Below are 18,279 nucleotides of genomic sequence, written 5' to 3'. Positions count from 1 at the left end.
CTAAGGGGTGAGCAGGTGGATGGCCCCAAAGTCCCGCCTGCTATGGGCCTGTCCCCTACCACACACAAGGAACCCTGGGCTCGTGCCGCAGCAGGTCCGTCCAGCCTAGGACAGTGTTTCTCAAACTCGGTACAAAGGGGAACCATAGCTACTACGGGTGCTACAGATGTGTTCTCTGGAGCATGGGCTTTCTATGAGTAACTTTTGAATTGTGTGTATTTGATGATCTATAAAGATCTTGTGATGCAGGCTGTGGAATCAGGATTTGTTACCAGGTTGGCCTCAAGTAGGATCACTGCCAGTTGTGGCCAGGTGGGAAGTGTCCATAGGTGAAGTTGGAGGGGATTCATAATGTAGAGCAGAGACTCACAAATGGCGCTTGTGTCCTGTGTGGAGCTGTTCCATTCTAGCCTATTCCCATTGGGAATGTTGGCCCAGCTGGAAATTTGGGTTCTTAGATAAAGTCTGACTTTTTAAAGTGTTGACATATGGGCAAACAAATATGTAGACCTGTGTGACCCTAGAGCCATTTTCTTAAAATGACATCACCTCTCAATGGTACCTTCTTGAAGCTCCTCAGATCTGAGAAACACTGCTTCAAGGCCCACCCATCCCTGGGAAAGCCCACTGCAGAGCCCAGAAAACAGACCCTGCCATCTCTCTGGACCCCCACCCCCTAATGCTGTCTTGGGCCCCCGCTGCTGATCTAAAGAGACTCTGAGGAAGATGAGGGCCGCAGGAGAGCGAGAGAGAGAGCACCCCCAAGGCTGGGGCACAGCACACAGCTCCCGGCCCGCCCGCTACCTCAGAGATGGAGGAGTGGCAGGAGGAGGCTTTTTGCACCATCCGCTGTGCAAAGAGCTTTTTGAGCCGCAAGTAATCCTCCAAGACCACCTTCAGCAGCGAGCCCTGGGGGAGGGAGAGGGTTAACCCCACCAAGGCCTTCCCCTGTCTGCCCCATCCATTACTCCCAAAACTCCTCACTCACTCCTTTAACTTGGGTAGGGGTGATGGAAGCGACTCCAGGAGTCTAGGGTGCAGAGGTGTCTGATCCTTGGTTGGAGGATCAGGAGCAGAGCCTGGAGACGCTGCCGGCCAGAACCCCTGTGGGCCCAAGGCCACTGCAGGCTGAAGCAGCTCCTTACCAGCCCAGTGCCCTGGCTTCTGCCCTGGTGTTCTTGCCCCAGTGGAGGGCAGGTCTAACTGAGTCCCTAGAGGTGGACAGAGCTGTTTCCCAGGATCCTCCTCCTTCCCTGCTTCCTCTGGAGCAGGTCCAAGCGCAGCCAGGGGTCTGGGTGCAGGCCCGTGTGTGTGGGGGTGGGGGGCAGTGCAGGCCCCTGCCAGGAGGGCTCACCTTGATGGGCCCCTCCCGAATGATCTGGCCCAGCTTGGCAATGTTGTCGTACTCCTGGATTGCTGCCCGCAGGTACCGGTCATCGTCAGGCTTGACCGCTGCTGGTTCACGTCCAAAAGTTCCCTGGGGAGAGGGGGCACTAGCTGGAGCAGAGGCAGGCAGCACGTGCACGCACATGCACACACACTCCTGTACGCACACAGGGCAGTGCACCACCACCCAAAGAATCCAGCTCCTCCGCCGGCCGGCGGTGGCAAAGACCAACCCTACCTTTGCCCCGCCCGTCCCGCCTCTGCCCTCGTGACCATCCACTCCCCTGCTCCTGGCTCAGGCCTGGGCTCACGTGGGTGCGGGTGGGGCTATTCCACAGGTCAGCGATCTCACTCAGGTTCTCCGGCAGGTCGTCCTCATGCTCGGCCTGGGCGGCCAGCTCCAGGTTCCGGCAAAAAGGATCCAGCCACACAGGGTTGGCCCTGCAGGTGGGGAGTGGGGTTGGGGGGAGGGTGAGAAAGGCAGGTTTGAGTGGACAGACGCCTTTGAAGCCTCACTTCTAACCACCTGCTGTTTCCATGGTCAATGGTAGTGCCTTTCAGGGGACTGGGGGTTCAGGGCTGTGAGAAGCAGGCCCCTTGCCCAAGGCACCTGTGGGCGCATCCTCCCATCTAGAGTCCTGCTAGAACAGGACAGCGTGTCCATCTGGATCAGCTCTGGTGCAGAAGCCTCACCCTCCACCCGGTGCCCCAAGTCTGTGCCCCCTGGAATGTGGGGCCTGATCAGAGTGGGAGCCCAGTTCAGGGACATGGTTTCTGAGGGCGGAGAGAGCAGGTGTCTGGCCCACTAGGGGGTGCCCACATCCCAGGTCCATGATGGCCTCAGTGCTGGAGAGGCAGCAGGACTTCTCCACCCCAGCTAGGTCTTAGGTGGGCCTCCCCAAAGTGCACCCGGCAAGGCTGGGGTACCCCACTCCTCACTTACCCATCGAAAGAATACTTGTTGGTGTTAGGCATGTCCATGATGTCAATGAAGCCACGACTCCCTGCAGGAGAAGGTTCAGGCTGTGGAGGGGAGGGGTACATCCCGCTGGGGTTGGGGGACCTGGGGCTGAGCCAGCTCTGTGAGGCCAGGCAGTTACTTGAGGCACTCAAGGGCCCCTCCTGCCCTTTCACCTCCCCACCCATCAGTGCCATCACTCACCTGCCGAGCCAGCCACGATGGCTTTGAGCTTCCTCTTGTGTCTGGAAAGAAGCAGAGGGACTGGTGAAGGAGGCTGGGGCTGGGCTGGCATCTCAGGGCCCAATGGCCCCGCCTACCTCCATGACTGTCCCAGGAACAGGGCAGGTAGGGGTCACTCACACGGTCCTGTAGTACCAGTTCATAAGGATGAAGAGCATGGCAGCCAGGAAGAGGAGAATGGCCAGGACAATGATCGCCATCTAGGGGAGCAGGGCAGGCAGGAGTGGGTGAGAGCACCCTGGGTGGCGAGGGGGCCATGCCGAGGGGGCCATCAGCGGTACCTGCAGGGCAGACATGTCGTCGGGCAGCCGGGCAGAGATGGCGGGCTGCACGTCCAGGACGTTGTAGTTCCGGAAGAGATTCCGCAGCTGCTCCTTGTTTTCGTCAATCATCTGGATCACCCTGGGCGAGGGGGGGGTGGCGCTCAGCGCTCATCCTCAGCTGTTCCTCAAGAGTTCCTCCCCCTTGGGCCAGTCTGCCCAGCTCCTGCCTCAGAACCCCAAAATGCACCCCCCACCATGCCCTGCAAGATTAAAGCCCACCGAGCTCAGATAGTTTTGGATCTTACAGTGTTCCCCATCCCTTCTTATAGGATCCTGTTTGATCCTTATAGTCTGTGTAATAATCCCATTTCACACACGGGGAGAGTTAGGCTGGGGGCGTGAAGAGGGGAGCTCTGCTCATGCACCCAAACTGTGTTCTCTCTACCTGCCCTGCCTACCTCTCGGGGAGAGCCCCGTACAGCAGGCCTGAGGCTGTTACCTGTACCTCCTTTGGCGGGTCCCCGTCCTGACTCCAGGGCGAGGAGGCAGACAGACAGGAGATGAGCACAGATGCCCACTTACCGGTCTACGTCCAAGATACGGTTGTTTTCTCGGTTCACCACGTGGATAAGCAGTTCTGTCTGTGCGAAATTTACCCGACCCTTCTTGTCCACGTGGAACTAGGTGAGAAGGGGTACCATGGGGTGTGTGGCAAGAGCAAGGGATGGGATGGGCAGGCCTCTTCCAGCAGCCCCTCCTGCCCTACCCTGCTGATAAACCCATCAACACTGAACACTCGTCGAGGACCAAGATTGCATTGCCAGTCATTTCACCGCACTGGGCCAGGCACTATTAACAGCTCCATTTTATAGATGAAGAAATTGAGGCCCAGAGATCTGGAATGACTCACCCAAGGCAACGCAGCTAGGAAATGACGGATCCCTTTCATACCCTGGTCCCTTTGCAATGCCGTGTCCCTGTGGCCTGGTCCCCTCTTCTCCCTCCACTGCCCCTAGACCCAGGGTGGGCTGCATGGGGCACCTGCACGTCATCGGTGTTGACGATGGCACCAGTGATGTTGGACAGCAGGCGAATGAACTCTTCCTCAAAGCCACGCACGCGATCGGGGATCTCGTTAATGACGATCTTGACACGCTGGTCGTCCCTCAGGATGTAGATGCCGATTATGGCTGTGTCATTGTGGCCTGCCAGGTCCCGGGCCACAATGTCCACCACGAAGTAGCCAGGGCTGTAGGCCATGAAGAGGTCGAAGGTGCGCAGGACGCCGTCCACACTCCCTGCAGGGAGAGCCCGTGGGTGGATCGGCTCAGGGGCCACCTGGTGCCCCCGAGTCTCCAGAGGCCCAGGGGCACTGGGATACACTGAGGGGCGGCACCACGGGCCTGCAGCAGTCGGGACACCAGCAGAAGGCAAAGGTGACAGAGGAGTGGGGCAAGGGAGGTGTATGTCCATCTGGAGGGGCAGTGGCACTGGTCTGAGCTCAGCTGGTTGTCACAGGCCACAGGAGAGTGTGACCAGTGTTGCCAGAACTCGTACTTTTTATGGAGATTAAGTTTTTTTTATTTTTTAATTTAAAAAAATGTTTGAGATTTCTAAGTTTTTATTTTAACATGCTGCATATTAAAACACAGCTGTGGGCTGCACTTGTCCAAGGATGACAAGCTGGGGACTCTGCTGTACCACGCTGGGATGCTATGGAACACTTCTGAGCCTTCTCAGTATCTGCCTGTCTCCCTCACACACACGTGCTTCAAATTCCACAACCACAGCAGCGTGGTGACCAGCGGTGCTACAGCACAGTCTTTGCTTAGAAGACAGTAGACCTGGGTTCAAAATCGGCCACCTTCTAGCTTTGTGACCTTTAGCAAGCTATGCAGCCTTTCTGTGCCTTAGTTTATTAGAGCAGTGGGAACTCAGAGGACAAAGCGATGGTGTCTGGTTGTGGGATTGGAGGAGGAGGCATATGAACTAGACTCCAAAGGATAGTTGGGGGAGTGTATGGGAAGGCAGAGATGAAGGTCAGGATGGTATTTCAGGAGGTGAGGACAAAGGGATCAATGGCCCAGGGGAGGGAGGGAGGTGCAGAGCGGGCTGAAGGAACGGCGAGCACAGGGCCTCAAGGGTAGGAAGTGGCTGTGCAACCAGAAAGGGATTAGGAGGAAGACCCGGTGAGCCTGGGAGGCCAGGCCACTGAGTCTAGATGGACTCCTGTAGGCAGAGAAGAGCAGGGAAGGGGTTGGAGCTGGAGGTAAGGTAATGGGTCACCCACTAGGACACCTTCTAGAACCTAACCCAGGATGTTCAGCGATCCACACAGGCAAATGCACAAGCAAACATACATAGTTTTAGGTACAAGTGTGTTCTTTGAATCCTGGCTCACCAGTGCCTACTGAGCACAATGCCTGGGGAGGGTGAGACACACAAATGGAAAGATAGGTGAATATATGAGAAGGAAAACGGGAAAATGGATAGACGGACAGATGAGAGAGAGAACTAATGGATGGACGAATGGTGGATGGGTGGATAAATGAATGGGTGGGTGAATGGATGGATTGTTCAATGGGTGGATTGATTGACGGATGGATGAGGATATGGGAAGAAGAAAGAAGAAAGTGGGTGGGTGGACACAGAGATGGACAGGTGGATTAGAGAACGGATAGAAAGACAGGTGGATGAATGGAAGGATTAACAAATGATAGCTGGTTGGCTGAAGGACGGCTGGCTGGCTGGCTGTGTGAATGGAAGAACTGACACGGCCACCTATACCCTGTGCTACCCACGCAGACCCATGCAGTGGCTGTAGCCCCTACCCATGGTGAAGACCTGGCCTACATCCTCAGAGTCATTGGCAAGGGCCCGGAAGTAGTGGATGGCCAGGATGCTGTAGAAGACGAGGCTGTTGTTGCCAATGTCTGCGTCCAGGGCCAGCACCTGTATCAACTCTGAGCCAACCTTGGCATCGGTGGCCACTCCTGCAGGAAAGGGCATGGGCCGGTGGGTGTAAGCAGCAGAGCAGAGCATCCCCCGACCCCTCCCCCAGGCCTAGGCTCTGGTCTGGCACCTGCAGTGTACTCAGCCTTGGTGAAGCGTGGCGGCTGGTCGTTGATGTCCTCCAGCACGACTCGCACTTCCTGCAGGGTGAGGTCAGTGACCAGGTCAAGGGTGAGGGAGGGCCCACGGGGAGGTGTCCAGCTGCGGTTGCTTGAGGCCTTGATGATGAAGGAGAAGATGGCTTCACGCTCCCTGTCCAGGTCCCGCAGCACCATCAGACACCCGTCGGGCTGCAGATGGAAGTTCTTCTCCTCGTTGCCGGCTGAGGGTGGGACCATGGCACAGGGTGAGGGGCGGGGCTGGGGCTGTTTTGGGTCATCTCCAGCCCCAGGGTAGGTAGGGCATTGGCCCCGTCAGGCCCCACCTGCGATGAAGTAGTACACGATGGCATTGGAGCCCTCATCGGCGTCCATAGCGCCTGTCACGTTGCCCACGAGCGTGCCACGTGGCGAGTGTTCGGGCACTGTCAGCAGCTGGTACTGGGGGCTGCCTTTCTGCAGGGGGGAGAGGGAGGTCATGGGAGTCCCAGGGAAGACCTGAGCTTCCAGCTCCTGCCAGAGGGCCCTGGGCAGTGCCTCTGTGGGTGCTGAGGGAGTTTTCTGCCCAGGCCTCATGGGGTGAGAACTGCTGTAACCCCAAGGGAGCGAGGGCCGTGCTGGGGACACTCCAGCTCGGGCCTCAGGGAGTGCTGCCCAGTGACACGGCTGGGCAAGGAGAGAAAACCACCAAGTCAGAGAGTCTGAGTCCACGTGAGGTGCTCAGCCCCAGCTCACCAAAGCAGAACTGATTTTCAGGCTTTTTGTGCAAACACGGGAATGTCAGCTCCACAAGTCAGGCGTGTTTGTCAGCTTTTTTGACTGCTGGGTAGTGGCTCAACATAGTAGCTGCTCAATTAATATTCGTTCTGGGACGTGCGTGCAGTTTCCACATGTAACCCAGTGGCACTGTGTGCTTGCAGGCAACTGAGTTACACAGCTGTGACCAGTGCAGGGGAGGGGTGAGCTCACCGGAGGCCTCACAAAGAGGGGTTCGTTGTCATCGATGTCCTCCAGGGCCACCTGCAGCGGCTGCATAGTCTCATAGGGCACAGGCTGGCCCAGGTCGCTGGCCACCAGGATGAGCTGGGGGCAGAGGAGCACAGTCAGAAAAGGAGAGAGAGGGCCCCAGATGGGCATCCCTGAAGGACAAGTCACTACCCTCGCGCCGGGCCCGCCCCCTTACACTGTACACTGCCTGCTTCTCACGGTCCAGGCGCTGTGCCGTCTGGATGAGGCCACTGATCGGGTCGATGGTGAAGTACTCCCAGTCTCGGCTGCCTGTTGTCTTCAGGAAGCTGTAGCGTACGGCCCCATTGAGGCCCTCGTCCTTGTCTGTGGCGTAGACCTCATACACGTTGGAGCGCAGTGGGATCTCCTGCATGGGGGGCGTGGGAGGGAGGCTCCTGGGACATCTTGAGAGAATCTCAGCTCCCAGGCCCAAAGGAGCTCTTGCTCTTTCTCCTCCCACAGCAGAATGTCCTTGCCACTTTCCAGCATCCTTAGGAAATGCCTGTCTGCTTGGCTGGAGTCTCCTGGAGGCTGAGCATCTGCTAGAACATTCCTTCACCCCACCCCCAGCAAAAGCCACTGCCCACTGGTGGTCCAGCCTGGAATCCAGCATGCTCTAGACTCTCTGGGTGACCGCCCTTCCAGGGGCTCTCCCAGCCCTCTGATCACTGCATGCTGAGGTTTAGAAGACAGATGGGGAATCCCAAAGCTGAGGCCACAGCCACTCTCTGTTCCCAGATGTCTTGCTCTCTGCTCCCCCAATCACAGGAACTCTAGGTATCCCCAAATAACACACTGCACCCAATAGGGTACCTGAAAATGGGCCCACAGGAAGAGTGACATGGTGGCTAGAGACTGGACACCTGGGTTCTAGTCTGTTACCGAGTCACTGTGTAACCTGGACATGCCACTTCACCTCTCTGAGCCTCAGTCTCCTGAGTCCCTTAAGTCTAAGACAGCAGATAACCTAACTGACATCAGACACTGGCTCATGATAAGGTTGCCAAGGGCACAAGAAAATAAGCAAGTTTGTTTTTAGTTAAAAAATTACCAGCTCAGTATGGTTTCATTGTTTATCTCATTGATCATGACAATCAGAAACTCCAAATGGCAGTTATATCTAATTGACATAAAGTGGCATGACAAAGAGATAATTACTTAACAAATGCTGGTTGTTTGGAAGACATGACTCTTTCAAAATATGGACCCCTTGAAGGTAAAAGGGGCCTTTGGTGTGGAAAAGAACTAGACTATTATTAATTTATATCCTGCCTCATTCTACAAAAAAGATTTGAGGCAGCTTATAAGAATGTATAAATTATAATAAGAGTAAACAAGTTAAAAAAAAATCAGGGTAAAGAAAAAAAAATCGTTGGCAGGAAGATAGAAACTGAGGGATGGGAAATAAGGTGTGTGTGCTAAGTCCCTGCAACATCATTCAACCCAGGCTGACTGCCACGAGCTCCCTAGTGGGCAAAGCAAAGAGGGCCACTGTATCATTGCAGTGGACACAGGCAAAAGCAAATCACAAGGTAAAAGCATGGTATTTCCTAGAGCTCAGTCCTGGGGGGAATCCTTCCTGTGGGACCTCAGAGAGGAGACAGAATGACAGCAAGGACTTCACACTGACCTCCTGAGATGTAGAGACACGCTGCAGTTTGGGGAGCAAAGCATAAGTGCAAGAAACCCTGAGTATTCCATCAGGGAGTATGTTGGGCTCGGGAGCTGAGAGGAAGGTGGGGAAGGGCAGGAGTCAGGAGTGCTTCCCCATCTTGACAAGGCAATTGAGAGCAAGGCACGAAAGAAGAGAGACTTGGAAGCTCAGCCACTTCCCCTTGTTTCTTATTTTGATGCGCATCCTCAAGTCTCAGGCTGTCTCCACATCAGTATCAGCAGGAACAACAGACAGACGGAAGGGGCTTGTGAGTTTATTTTGAGACAAGTATGGGGGAAGTGAGTTGCTGGGGAGACTGTCCTTGGCAGACCTTTAGGAGCAAGAGATGGGTCATCTACTATTATTAGTCCCATTTTGCAGATGAAAAAACAGACTCAGAGAAGTCACTTGCTCAAAGTTATTTGGCTGGTACACAACAGAGTTAGACATGAACCTAAGAGCTTTTGCTGGCACAACCCATATTACTAACCAATTACAACACTCCCCTGTGTGGCACTGAGCCAGCCTGTCCTGTACTCTGGCCTCAGTTTCCTCACTTCCCAGTGGGGGCCCCTTCACTCTCTCAGGCTGCAGGATGACGGCAGGGTGGAGAAGCGGGCTGGATACCTGAGGAGGGTGTTGGTGGGCAGGAGGCCCCAGGGGACAGCAGTACCTCTTTGATGTGGAGGATGGTGCCATTGGGCGGGCGCATGAAGATGGGGCGGTTGTCATTGACGTCGATGACCTCCACTAGGAGCATAGTGGTGCCCCAGAGTGGGGGCTGTCCGCCATCCGTGGCCACCACAGTCAGGTTGAACCTCTCATAGGATTGCAGTGGCCGCTTTGTGATCACCAGGCCTGAGTCTATGTCCACGTGGAAGGCCTCTGGCAGGTGGGGCAGGAGAGCAGGGCATGGCTCTGGCTGGGACATCCTTCCCACCCTTCCTCCCCCTCTTCTTCCCCCTGGCCTGGGGCTGCAGGCAAGTCACCTGCTCTTCTCACGCTCTAAGGCATCATGGGTGGGGAGCAGGCTACATACCCACACCGGGGCCCTCCAGTGAGTAGGCCAGCTCTGCATTGGAGCCCTCATCCTGGTCGGTGGCCATCATGGTGATGACCGAGGTGCCGGCTGGCTCATTCTCGTACACGCTTGTGCTGAACTGGGGCTTGGAGAACTGTGGCCGGCAGTCGTTGACGTCTAGCACCTGGATCACCACCTGCAGGGGGGTTGAGGTCAAAGGTCAGGAACATGTTGGGTGCTGTTTCAGGCGTAAGCTGGGATGGATGGTGCTCACTGTTCAGTCTGACCTCAGGCTATTTAACCCGCTGAGCCTCAGTTTCCTTAGTTGGACACTGGGGACGGTAATATCTTATCTCCCAGGGGCCTGTGAGGCTCACCTGTGAGTCTAAGTGCAGTGCTTGGCCTGAGTAAACGCTCAGCTAGTCCTGTGGTTGACAGGTAATTTGTGTCTGGGTCCTGAAGCAGAGACTCCATCCCCACCACCTCCTACTGTGTCCTTTTCTCCTTCCCACAGTGGCCCCTTGTATCTGACTAGTCTGTGGACCTTAATGCTGGACTGTGACTCCTCCATGCCCAAAGGCCCCTGTGGACGGGGATCTGTGTCTGGCTTGGGACTTGGCTCTCTCTGCTGACCCCACAGCCCAGGGAAGGTCCTATGGACACACCAGGAGGACTTTTTTCCTCAGCTACTGTGGCCTTGTCTGACTGTATCCGAATCAGACCTCTTCCCTGCAGTGATTTTAAGACCCCCTTTCAATGCACAGAGCACTTTCCAACCTCCCATCTCCCTGACTCACTACTGCCCTGGGAGGGAGGCATCCTCCTCCCTGCCCCTGCCACTGCCCCTGCCCCCACCCCCGGCCCCCTGCAGCTTTGACCACCGAGGCTGACAAATGCAGTGGGCTCAGCCAGTGGAAACTTGTCTTCTGACTCCAAATCCTGTGCTTTTCCCAACCCCACACATGCGACAGCATGGGATGCACATAGTGTGAGTGCGCCCAGCCCCGTCCCCTACCTGCTAAAGAGAACTTCTCTTTGCCCACCCAGCTTCTCACCTCCTCGTTCTTCAGAAGAGTTATCTATGGATAGTTAGATTATTGTTGGGAGACTTGGAAGAACTGGATATAGAAAGACAGGGCTGGAAAGGGCAGAAAGAAGGGGGAGAAAGAAAGAGAAAGCCAAGCCTTGTGGTATGGGACTTTGGATAGAAATGGGGACAGAGCTTAAAGGTGGGATGCTGGCCTCAGAGCAACAGTGTGGACGCTAGACCTGGAATGGGAGTGAGGTTGTGAATCTGATCCCTCATTAATGTTCTTTAAGAGACACAAATAAAGATAATGGCTTTATCATTATGTTTGGTTGCTGGACTGTGTTTCTTTCAATGGGACACCATGGAGACACTGGGCCACGGGGGGCCCCAGTTTTTACTTGGGTCACACCCAGGTAGGTTTAGTTGCTTTAGCAGGGGTTTGGCACAGGAAGTTTCTCTTCCAGAGTCCCCATCTCCCTAAGCCAACAGCCACTGTGAATCCCCAGCAAAGCCCTTGCCTTCTCCTTCCTGCCATCACATCTCTGAGGGGACCGGGTGGCTCCGCTCCCGCCCTCAGCAGCCATTCTCTGAAGGTTTTGCCTGCTGCCTCCACAACCCCAGTCCCTACTGTCCCTGGTTCACACCAAGGTCCCTCACCTGCACTGAATTTTCTCGACGGTTGCTGGCTACATCCCCAGGGTTGTCTTTGGCCAAGGCTGTCAGGATATAGTGATCCTTCTTCTCCCGGTCCAGAGAGGACAGCACATAGATGTCACCCTAGTAGAGGGAGGGTGGAGACAGGTCCAGCAATTCAGCAGATATATACATATGTATGTATGTATGTATGTATGTATTTATATTGAACTATGGTTAGTTTACAATGTTGTGTTAATGTCTGGTCACAGCATAGTGATTCATTTTATACTATTATAAATATAAATATAAAATATATACTTATATATTATAAATACATAAATGTATGAATATATATAAATTTACAAAATACATACAAGTTACATCTATATATTCCTTTTCTTACTCTTTTTCATTACAGGCTATTACAAGGCATTGAATATAGTTGCCTGTGCCAGACAGTAGGGCCTTGTTTCTCTATTTTCTATATAGTAGAATTCAACAGATGTGTACTGAGCTTCTACTACGTGCACACACTTTTCGGGGCCCTGGAGATACAGCACAGAAGAGACACCAGCCCCTGCCCCATGGAGCTCTCATGCTAGTGGCTCTTCCTGCTCCCACCACCCTAGAGCACCTGGTGATCAGGTGCAGAGCCCAGGCCGGAGCTCACTGCCTGGCCAGGTATACAGCAGGACTCCCTAGGTATTCACTGTTCGTAGTGCCAGGCAGGGGTGTGTCTGATTGTTCACACCAAGAGGAAGGACAGAACCTGCTGAAAGGGCAGAGCGCAGAGGGATGTGGGCAGGCAGAGGCAGTGGGTGGGAAAGTCCAGCTCCAGCCCAGCAATTGGGGAAGGCCCTGCCTGGCCAACCGGCCCCAGGCCACAGGGCTCTCTCCCTGTACTGAAACAGAAGCTTTGAACCAGTTTGCTGACATCTGAAGTCATCGCCCATTTTTCTCTTGAGCGTCGGTTCTCCCACAAGTCTGAGGCTCATGGGACCGTGGGGGATGGGCCCATGGGGGCTCTTTTCCTGCCCCCGCACCGAGGACAGGGCCGTGGATACAGGCCCACTTTCTGCAGAGTTCCCTATGCCTCTCTTTTGACAGGTTCAAAAAGCAGTCACATGCACTTGAATCAAGGTTTCTAGTCTGGTGGTGACACATCTGAGTTTCTGTCCCACAAGGGGCTAGTTCCAAAAGACTCTGGCCACTTCCTCCCATGTCTGCTGGGACAGAGAGGCCGCAGTCTACAGGATGTCTGGGGCTCTGAGAAGAGGGCTTGCTGACTTGGCTGAAAGCCCTCTGAGGCTAAAGATGTCTGAGTGGCAGGACACAGAAACAGAGGGATGACTGTGATATTTTTGGTGGCTTTTCAGCCTGTGACCTTGGGCCCTTCCCACTTCCCACTCCCTAAACCCAGGCCCTCCAGGCCCTCTACTGCCCACTTACTGTGGTGGGGTTGATGGCAAACTTTCCCTCTCCATCCACAAGGCTGTACTCAATGAGGGCGAAGTTGCCTGAGTCAGCGTCAGTAGCAGTGACCGTCACGATGACTGTGTCCACAGGAACATCCTCAAAGATGGTTTCCTGGAGCCCAGTGGGCAGGGAAGGAGCATGAGCCATGGTCAGTCCTAGAGTCTCTGCCCTTGCTGGGGAGACTCACTGATGCAGACAACCCAGGGCATCAAGCCACTCATGGGTGGTCAATCCTATGGGACTTAAAGGCTGGCAGGGTGGGAGTGGAAGATGCCCAAAGGTCCCAAGAAATGGGCACAGGTCCCAGACCCAACTTGTTGGCCTGGTCATGCACCTGGTAGGAGGACTGGTCGAAGACGGGGTTGTTGTCATTGACATCCACAATCTCCAGGTAGACAGGAATCTCGGCTGCCCGGGGTGGGGACCCATTGTCTGAGGCCCTCACGGTAAAGTTGAGCCAGTGCACTTCCTCATAGTCCACTGTCCGGTTGGCAACGACCTTCCCTAAGGCACAGAGACAGGCACTGCCATTTTGGCCAATTCTCACTCATGGAAGCTCTCCAAAGTATGAAGAGGAGGATCTGGAGCTCTGAGGGATAGGTGTGGTGCCTCAAAGGAGGACGGTGGCCAGGCAGCACTGCCCAGCAGCAGGCTAGAGGGCTGGGAGCAGCTGGCATCCAGTTGTTCTCTTTACTGGAGGGGTAAGAAAGCTTTCACAAGTCAAAGGGACGTGCTCCCTGAAGTCCGAGACCTCCTCTGAACACTTCCCTCTTGGGCTTCTTGTTCTATAAGTGATACTGATTGCGGAGCTTGGGTGGTGGAGATGGTGATGGAGTATGCCAGGTTTCCAGCAGATGTCAAAGGGGGGTTCCATCCCAACCTAGAACTAGGCACTGTCCTTTCTTCTGGGTATCTGGGAGTGACTAAAATCTTGGCCATGTTTGATCTGGCCCAGCTCACTGAGGGGCCATGGTGGGGCCCCAGTGGAGGGTGAGAAGTGGGCCATGGTCCCTCTTGGAAGCTAAGCAGGCAAAGACACATGTCCCCCAACCCTCCTCTGGCAGATTTCCTACCTACCTGCTGAGGAGTCTTCCAGCTGGACGTAGCCTGGGGGCATAAGGTCCAGCAGGGTGTAGGTGATCAGCCCATTGAGACCCTTGTCGGGGTCCACAGCTGCCACAGCAATGAGCGTGGTGCCTGGGGTGGCCCCCTCCAGGACCCGCTCTGTGTAGTAGGTGATCCCGAAGGGCTTGAACTGGGGCGTGTTGTCATTGACGTCCAAGATGCTGACTGTCAGCTTGGCTGGGGTAGGGGCAGGGAGTGAGTGAGAGTGGTGTGAGGGGGCACCACTGTGGCTGAGCCAGGCCTTTCTACATCTCAGCTGAGCCCAGAGAGGATGGCAGCATCTCACAGCCCTCCCTGGGCTCCCTGAAGCTTGCCCCAACCCTCAGGCGGTGGCATGTGACCCTTTCTTCTGGTCTGGTTGCTCACTCTTCTGTAGGGAAAGGGGCTTGGGTTTGGACAACTGGCTGGGTAACCTTGGTGGAGCCCCTGGCCCCTACTGTGCCTCAGTTTCCCCACTAGTCTTGTGAGATAGGACTAAGATGATCTTTAAGACCCTTTCCATGACTCAGCTTCTCATCTCCAGTCTGAGTTGTCCCCTCTATATAACTAGCCTTGGCCCTTTGCCCTCTGAGTGCAGGACAAGGAGGAGATGACCAGGTCTGCCCTTCCTTCCTGAAAACTTGGGCCTCTGGGCTATAGAGATAAGTAGCCGATATCTGCTAGGCTTATCTCCCCACCCCAGCAGCTGTCCTTGCCTCATGGCAGAGGCCACCCCATCACTACATGCCCCTCCCTGCTCCCTGCTCTGTCCACACAAAATCCACTGCTTCGAGCAGCCCCTCCCAGCTCATACTGCAGGCAGGGCAGCCTGTGCCCAGCTGCAGAAGGCAGCAGCATGCCCCTCTTCTCTCCCGTAGTGCCTGCGTCCCCTAATGTGGTGTCTGTGGCTTCAAGTCACCTTTCCTTGCTCTTTCCTTCCTCTGGGCTGACCTCGTGGCTTCCTATCAGATCTGAGGTTCCTGGCTCACATCCCAGCCACACCTTCAGTAACCAGTCTTGACAATGGGATTCTAAGTCTCTGTCAACCCATCCTTTTCTCAATCCCCTTCCAGCCTCTACCAAGCCTCCTTCCCACTCTGACCCTTAGGGTTTAAGATCACACACAATTGTGGGATTCTGGATCCCCCACTGCGGAGCTCTGTCTAACGGCTGGGACCCAGGGCCACCCTCAGCCTCACTTAGCTGCCACCTGCCCTGTGCCTGGTGCGGCCTGACTACCGGCAGCCCCTCTAGCTGGGTCTTGCTGCTCCCTCCCGGGGGCCAGGCCTGCGCCTGTTCCAGGCCTGCCCCTCTGGCCTGACTGACTCTGAGTAATGGATGGGAGAGGCCTGTGAGGAGCCTTACCATTTGGCACGCTGATGGAGCGCTCTGGCAGGTCGCTGGCATTATCAATCACTGAGAGAGTGACCTCATAGGTGGCAACCAGCTCTCGGTTCAGGGGGGACTTCACCATTACGGATCCTGCAGACCAGACCAGGTTAGGTTCAGTCCAAAGGGAATCCCCTAAAATCTGGGCCTCCCAGAGGTGTTCCCGGCCAACCTTCCCAATCCCCACCAAGGGCAATGGTCCCTAGTGGACCCAAGACCTGCTGGTTTCATCTTTGGCTGAGATGAGGTCACAGCCATCTGCAAGCAGGGGGAACATCATTCTGCCCTTAATCAATGCTTACTAGCCTGGTGACTTTGGGAAAATTATTTAACCTCTCTGTACCTCTGTTTCTTCATTTGTAAGATGAGGATAATTACAGTACCTACCACATAGGGCTATTTTGAGGGTTATAACAACGAAATGAATTTACATTTATAAAGGGCTTAGACCAGTGCTGGCACATAGGAAGTGCTATGTAATTGCTTGTTTAAAAGAATGCTTGTATTCCATAACAAGGTGGGTATATTGAACCACTGAACTTACACTTAAAAATGGTTATGACGGTAAATTTTATGTTATATTCTAGGGAGATCAAGCATAAAGGAAAGTCAAAGCAACTAAAAAGCCCTGAGGGGGTTCCCTGGAGGGTTCAGTGGTGGCACAGACTAGACAGCCAGGCCCAGCCCTTTGTCTCGATTACGTGGGGCATGACACGGCTGACTGGGAAAGGGGTATCATCCTTTGGCACTACTAGCAAGAAGCTGCTTCCTTCTCTCCTACCTGCCACCTCCCCAAACCCCTGCCTGCTCCCTAATCACAGAGGAGCCCTCCAGTGGCTTGGGCTTGAACTAGACTGACCTAGTTTTACTGCCAGTCTCAGGGCTGGCTCTGTTGGGACCGCTCTTCTTCCTGCGTGTTTAAGGGCATGGTGTCTCCTCCTCCCTTTGGCCTCATCCTAGGATGAACCCACCTCTCTCTCTTCCTAGCCCTCTCTCAGGCATCGGGGTGTCCGGGATTCCCTTCCCCCTTGGTAGATTCCCCTGCTGGGCTTCTGTCCTCCTCGGGTCCCCAGCCATGGGGCTGTCACTTACCCTGGGCCGCTGCCTCCTCCTCCTCCTCCTCCTCTTCCTACTCTCGCTCCCTGTCCCCGAGGCTGGGGAGCGAGGATGGGGAGAGGGTGACTGCATTCAGTCTGCAAAGGCTGGGCCACGGCCTTGGCCCGGGCCCCACAGGATGGGAAGGGGTGGGGGGGGTGCGGTGAGTATGGAGGAAGGCGATGGGGTGAAGCAGAGAAGAAATGAGGTGGGAAGTGACAGAGAAACAGAGCTCAAACCTGTGGGCCTGCCAGCCGTGAGGAAGAGAGAAGAGGGTTAACATCAGTTAGTTCAGGGAGGAGAGGGGATGGAGCAGAGCAGGGCGGAGGGGACGGAAGGGCTCAGAGCTGACCAGGGCCGGAGGTTCAGGACGGGTAGGGTGGATGGGAAGAGGAAGAGGGGCAGGAAGCCAGGGGGCAAGTGGGAGCGCTCAGGGGGCTGAGACTCTGGCAAGTAGAAAGGAGACGGGAGGTGAGCAAAGGAGGGGAGAGAACGTGAGGAAGAGGGGCAGAGAGGACACTGGAAAGAAAAATAGAGAGAAGAGAGTCAGTTGGAGGGAAGGAGAATAGAAAAAAATTGGTAGAGGCAACAGTACAGCGTGAAGTTGGGCAGGGGCTCGGAGCAGCTGTCTGTGGTCCCGGGCAGCCACTGCAGCAGGAATTCTGCTCACCTGACGCATGTCTGAGCTACCTGATTTCTCCTAGTGGCTCATGGTTTTCCTGTCTTCTTTTCCCTTTAGGTCTCACAGGCATATTGAGTTCATCATGCTCTTTGGTTCACTGCATACTATAGTCATTGGCCCTGCTCTTGTCTTATGTATGTGTTGAAACCTTTTTAGTCCCATACTCTTCTCCCCTTCTCCTCTCGGACAATCACTGTAATGTATTAAAGTGTATTTTTTATTTGAAAGATCCTAAAATCATGTATTGTTTTTGTGTATTTTACACTTATGCAAGTGGGACTATGGTACATATACCCCATTCTATTTCTTACTCTTTTCAGTAAGTACTTGTTTCTAAGGTCCACTCATGGTTCTCTGTCTGAATCTAGTGCTTCTAGCAGCTACCTGGTAACCCATGGTGTACACCTACCACGTTTTACTCTTCAGTCTTCTAGAGATGGATGCCCAGGTGGCCTCCAACTCCTGCCACCAATAACACTGCAGTGAACATCCTCAGGTAGTTCCATTATTGACTTGAGAGTTTCCTTGGGACATACACCCAGGAGTCGAATTACTGGGTCATGGCAGTATGGATGTACTTTGTGCTGGACTGCTATCTAGATTGTGGAATTGGCCTAAATATCTTCAGTAGTGTATGAGGGTTCTGATGTCCCCACACTGTCACCAATACTCAGTGTTGTCCAGCATCCTAATGTCTGCTAATCACACATGGAAAACCAGTATCTCACGACCGCTTTATCATGCATTTCTCTGAATAACAAGGAATTTTAGCATTTTGTCACAGCCATGTTAGTTTTTCTTTCACTCCTCTGGGCCTTCCAAAAAGTACCCCTGTGAGGTCCCATGTCCCCTCCTCAACTCCCCAGAGGAGCAGACATCGGCACTTTTTGAAAAATGTTAAAGCCATCAAAATTATAATAAGCTGCATAAATCATGAAAGATAAGCCACAGTTCTCTTTGTTTTCTGATGGTGTAAGAAAATAATTAAGGGTACATATATGTGTGTGTGTATATATATAAATAGAAATACACATATTATATATATCTATATCCACATACACACACATATATAAAACTTAGACAATTTAAATGACCTGGATACATATGGAGAAAGAGTTCAACTGCCCAGTTATTAAAGAAATACATATTAAAACAAGGTGCCATTTTCCTATAGAATTACAAATATGAAAACCATGTAATATTAATGCTGGGAAGAGTGTGGTG

The 18,279-nt window shown here is 54.0% G+C and overlaps 1 protein-coding gene across 10 annotated transcripts in view; it reads right to left on the bottom strand.

Annotated features, from left to right (window-relative positions):
* Positions 1-18,279, bottom strand: part of CDH23 (cadherin related 23) — a 389,679-nt gene that overhangs the window by 1,956 nt on the left and 369,444 nt on the right. For 5 of the 10 annotated variants that reach the window (XM_074374168.1, XM_074374164.1, XM_074374165.1 and 2 more), the window contains 21 exons: positions 15,255-15,371; positions 13,863-14,087; positions 13,120-13,289; positions 12,759-12,896; positions 11,331-11,450; positions 9,662-9,839; positions 9,296-9,507; positions 7,144-7,335; positions 6,930-7,043; positions 6,287-6,416; positions 5,933-6,184; positions 5,682-5,843; positions 3,892-4,148; positions 3,433-3,530; positions 2,869-2,989; positions 2,708-2,787; positions 2,549-2,589; positions 2,330-2,390; positions 1,698-1,827; positions 1,355-1,477; positions 805-909 (listed from right to left, as the gene is read on the bottom strand). In XM_074374168.1, the coding sequence (XP_074230269.1) occupies positions 805-909; positions 1,355-1,477; positions 1,698-1,827; positions 2,330-2,390; positions 2,549-2,589; positions 2,708-2,787; positions 2,869-2,989; positions 3,433-3,530; positions 3,892-4,148; positions 5,682-5,843; positions 5,933-6,184; positions 6,287-6,416; positions 6,930-7,043; positions 7,144-7,335; positions 9,296-9,507; positions 9,662-9,839; positions 11,331-11,450; positions 12,759-12,896; positions 13,120-13,289; positions 13,863-14,087; positions 15,255-15,371 (3,026 nt within the window). Of the gene's footprint in view, positions 1-804; positions 910-1,354; positions 1,478-1,697; positions 1,828-2,329; positions 2,410-2,548; positions 2,590-2,707; positions 2,788-2,868; positions 2,990-3,432; positions 3,531-3,891; positions 4,149-5,681; positions 5,844-5,932; positions 6,185-6,286; positions 6,417-6,929; positions 7,044-7,143; positions 7,336-9,295; positions 9,508-9,661; positions 9,840-11,330; positions 11,451-12,758; positions 12,897-13,119; positions 13,290-13,862; positions 14,088-15,254; positions 18,228-18,279 lie in introns of those variants that run through there. The other 5 variants (XM_074374169.1, XM_074374167.1, XM_010963220.3 and 2 more) reach the window with 4 other exon arrangements.

This window comes from Camelus bactrianus, chromosome 11 (genome assembly GCF_048773025.1).
Source record: "Camelus bactrianus isolate YW-2024 breed Bactrian camel chromosome 11, ASM4877302v1, whole genome shotgun sequence".
In the NCBI taxonomy this organism is placed as follows: domain Eukaryota; kingdom Metazoa; phylum Chordata; class Mammalia; order Artiodactyla; family Camelidae; genus Camelus; species Camelus bactrianus.
This window is presented reverse-complemented; position numbering and strand designations above follow the sequence as displayed.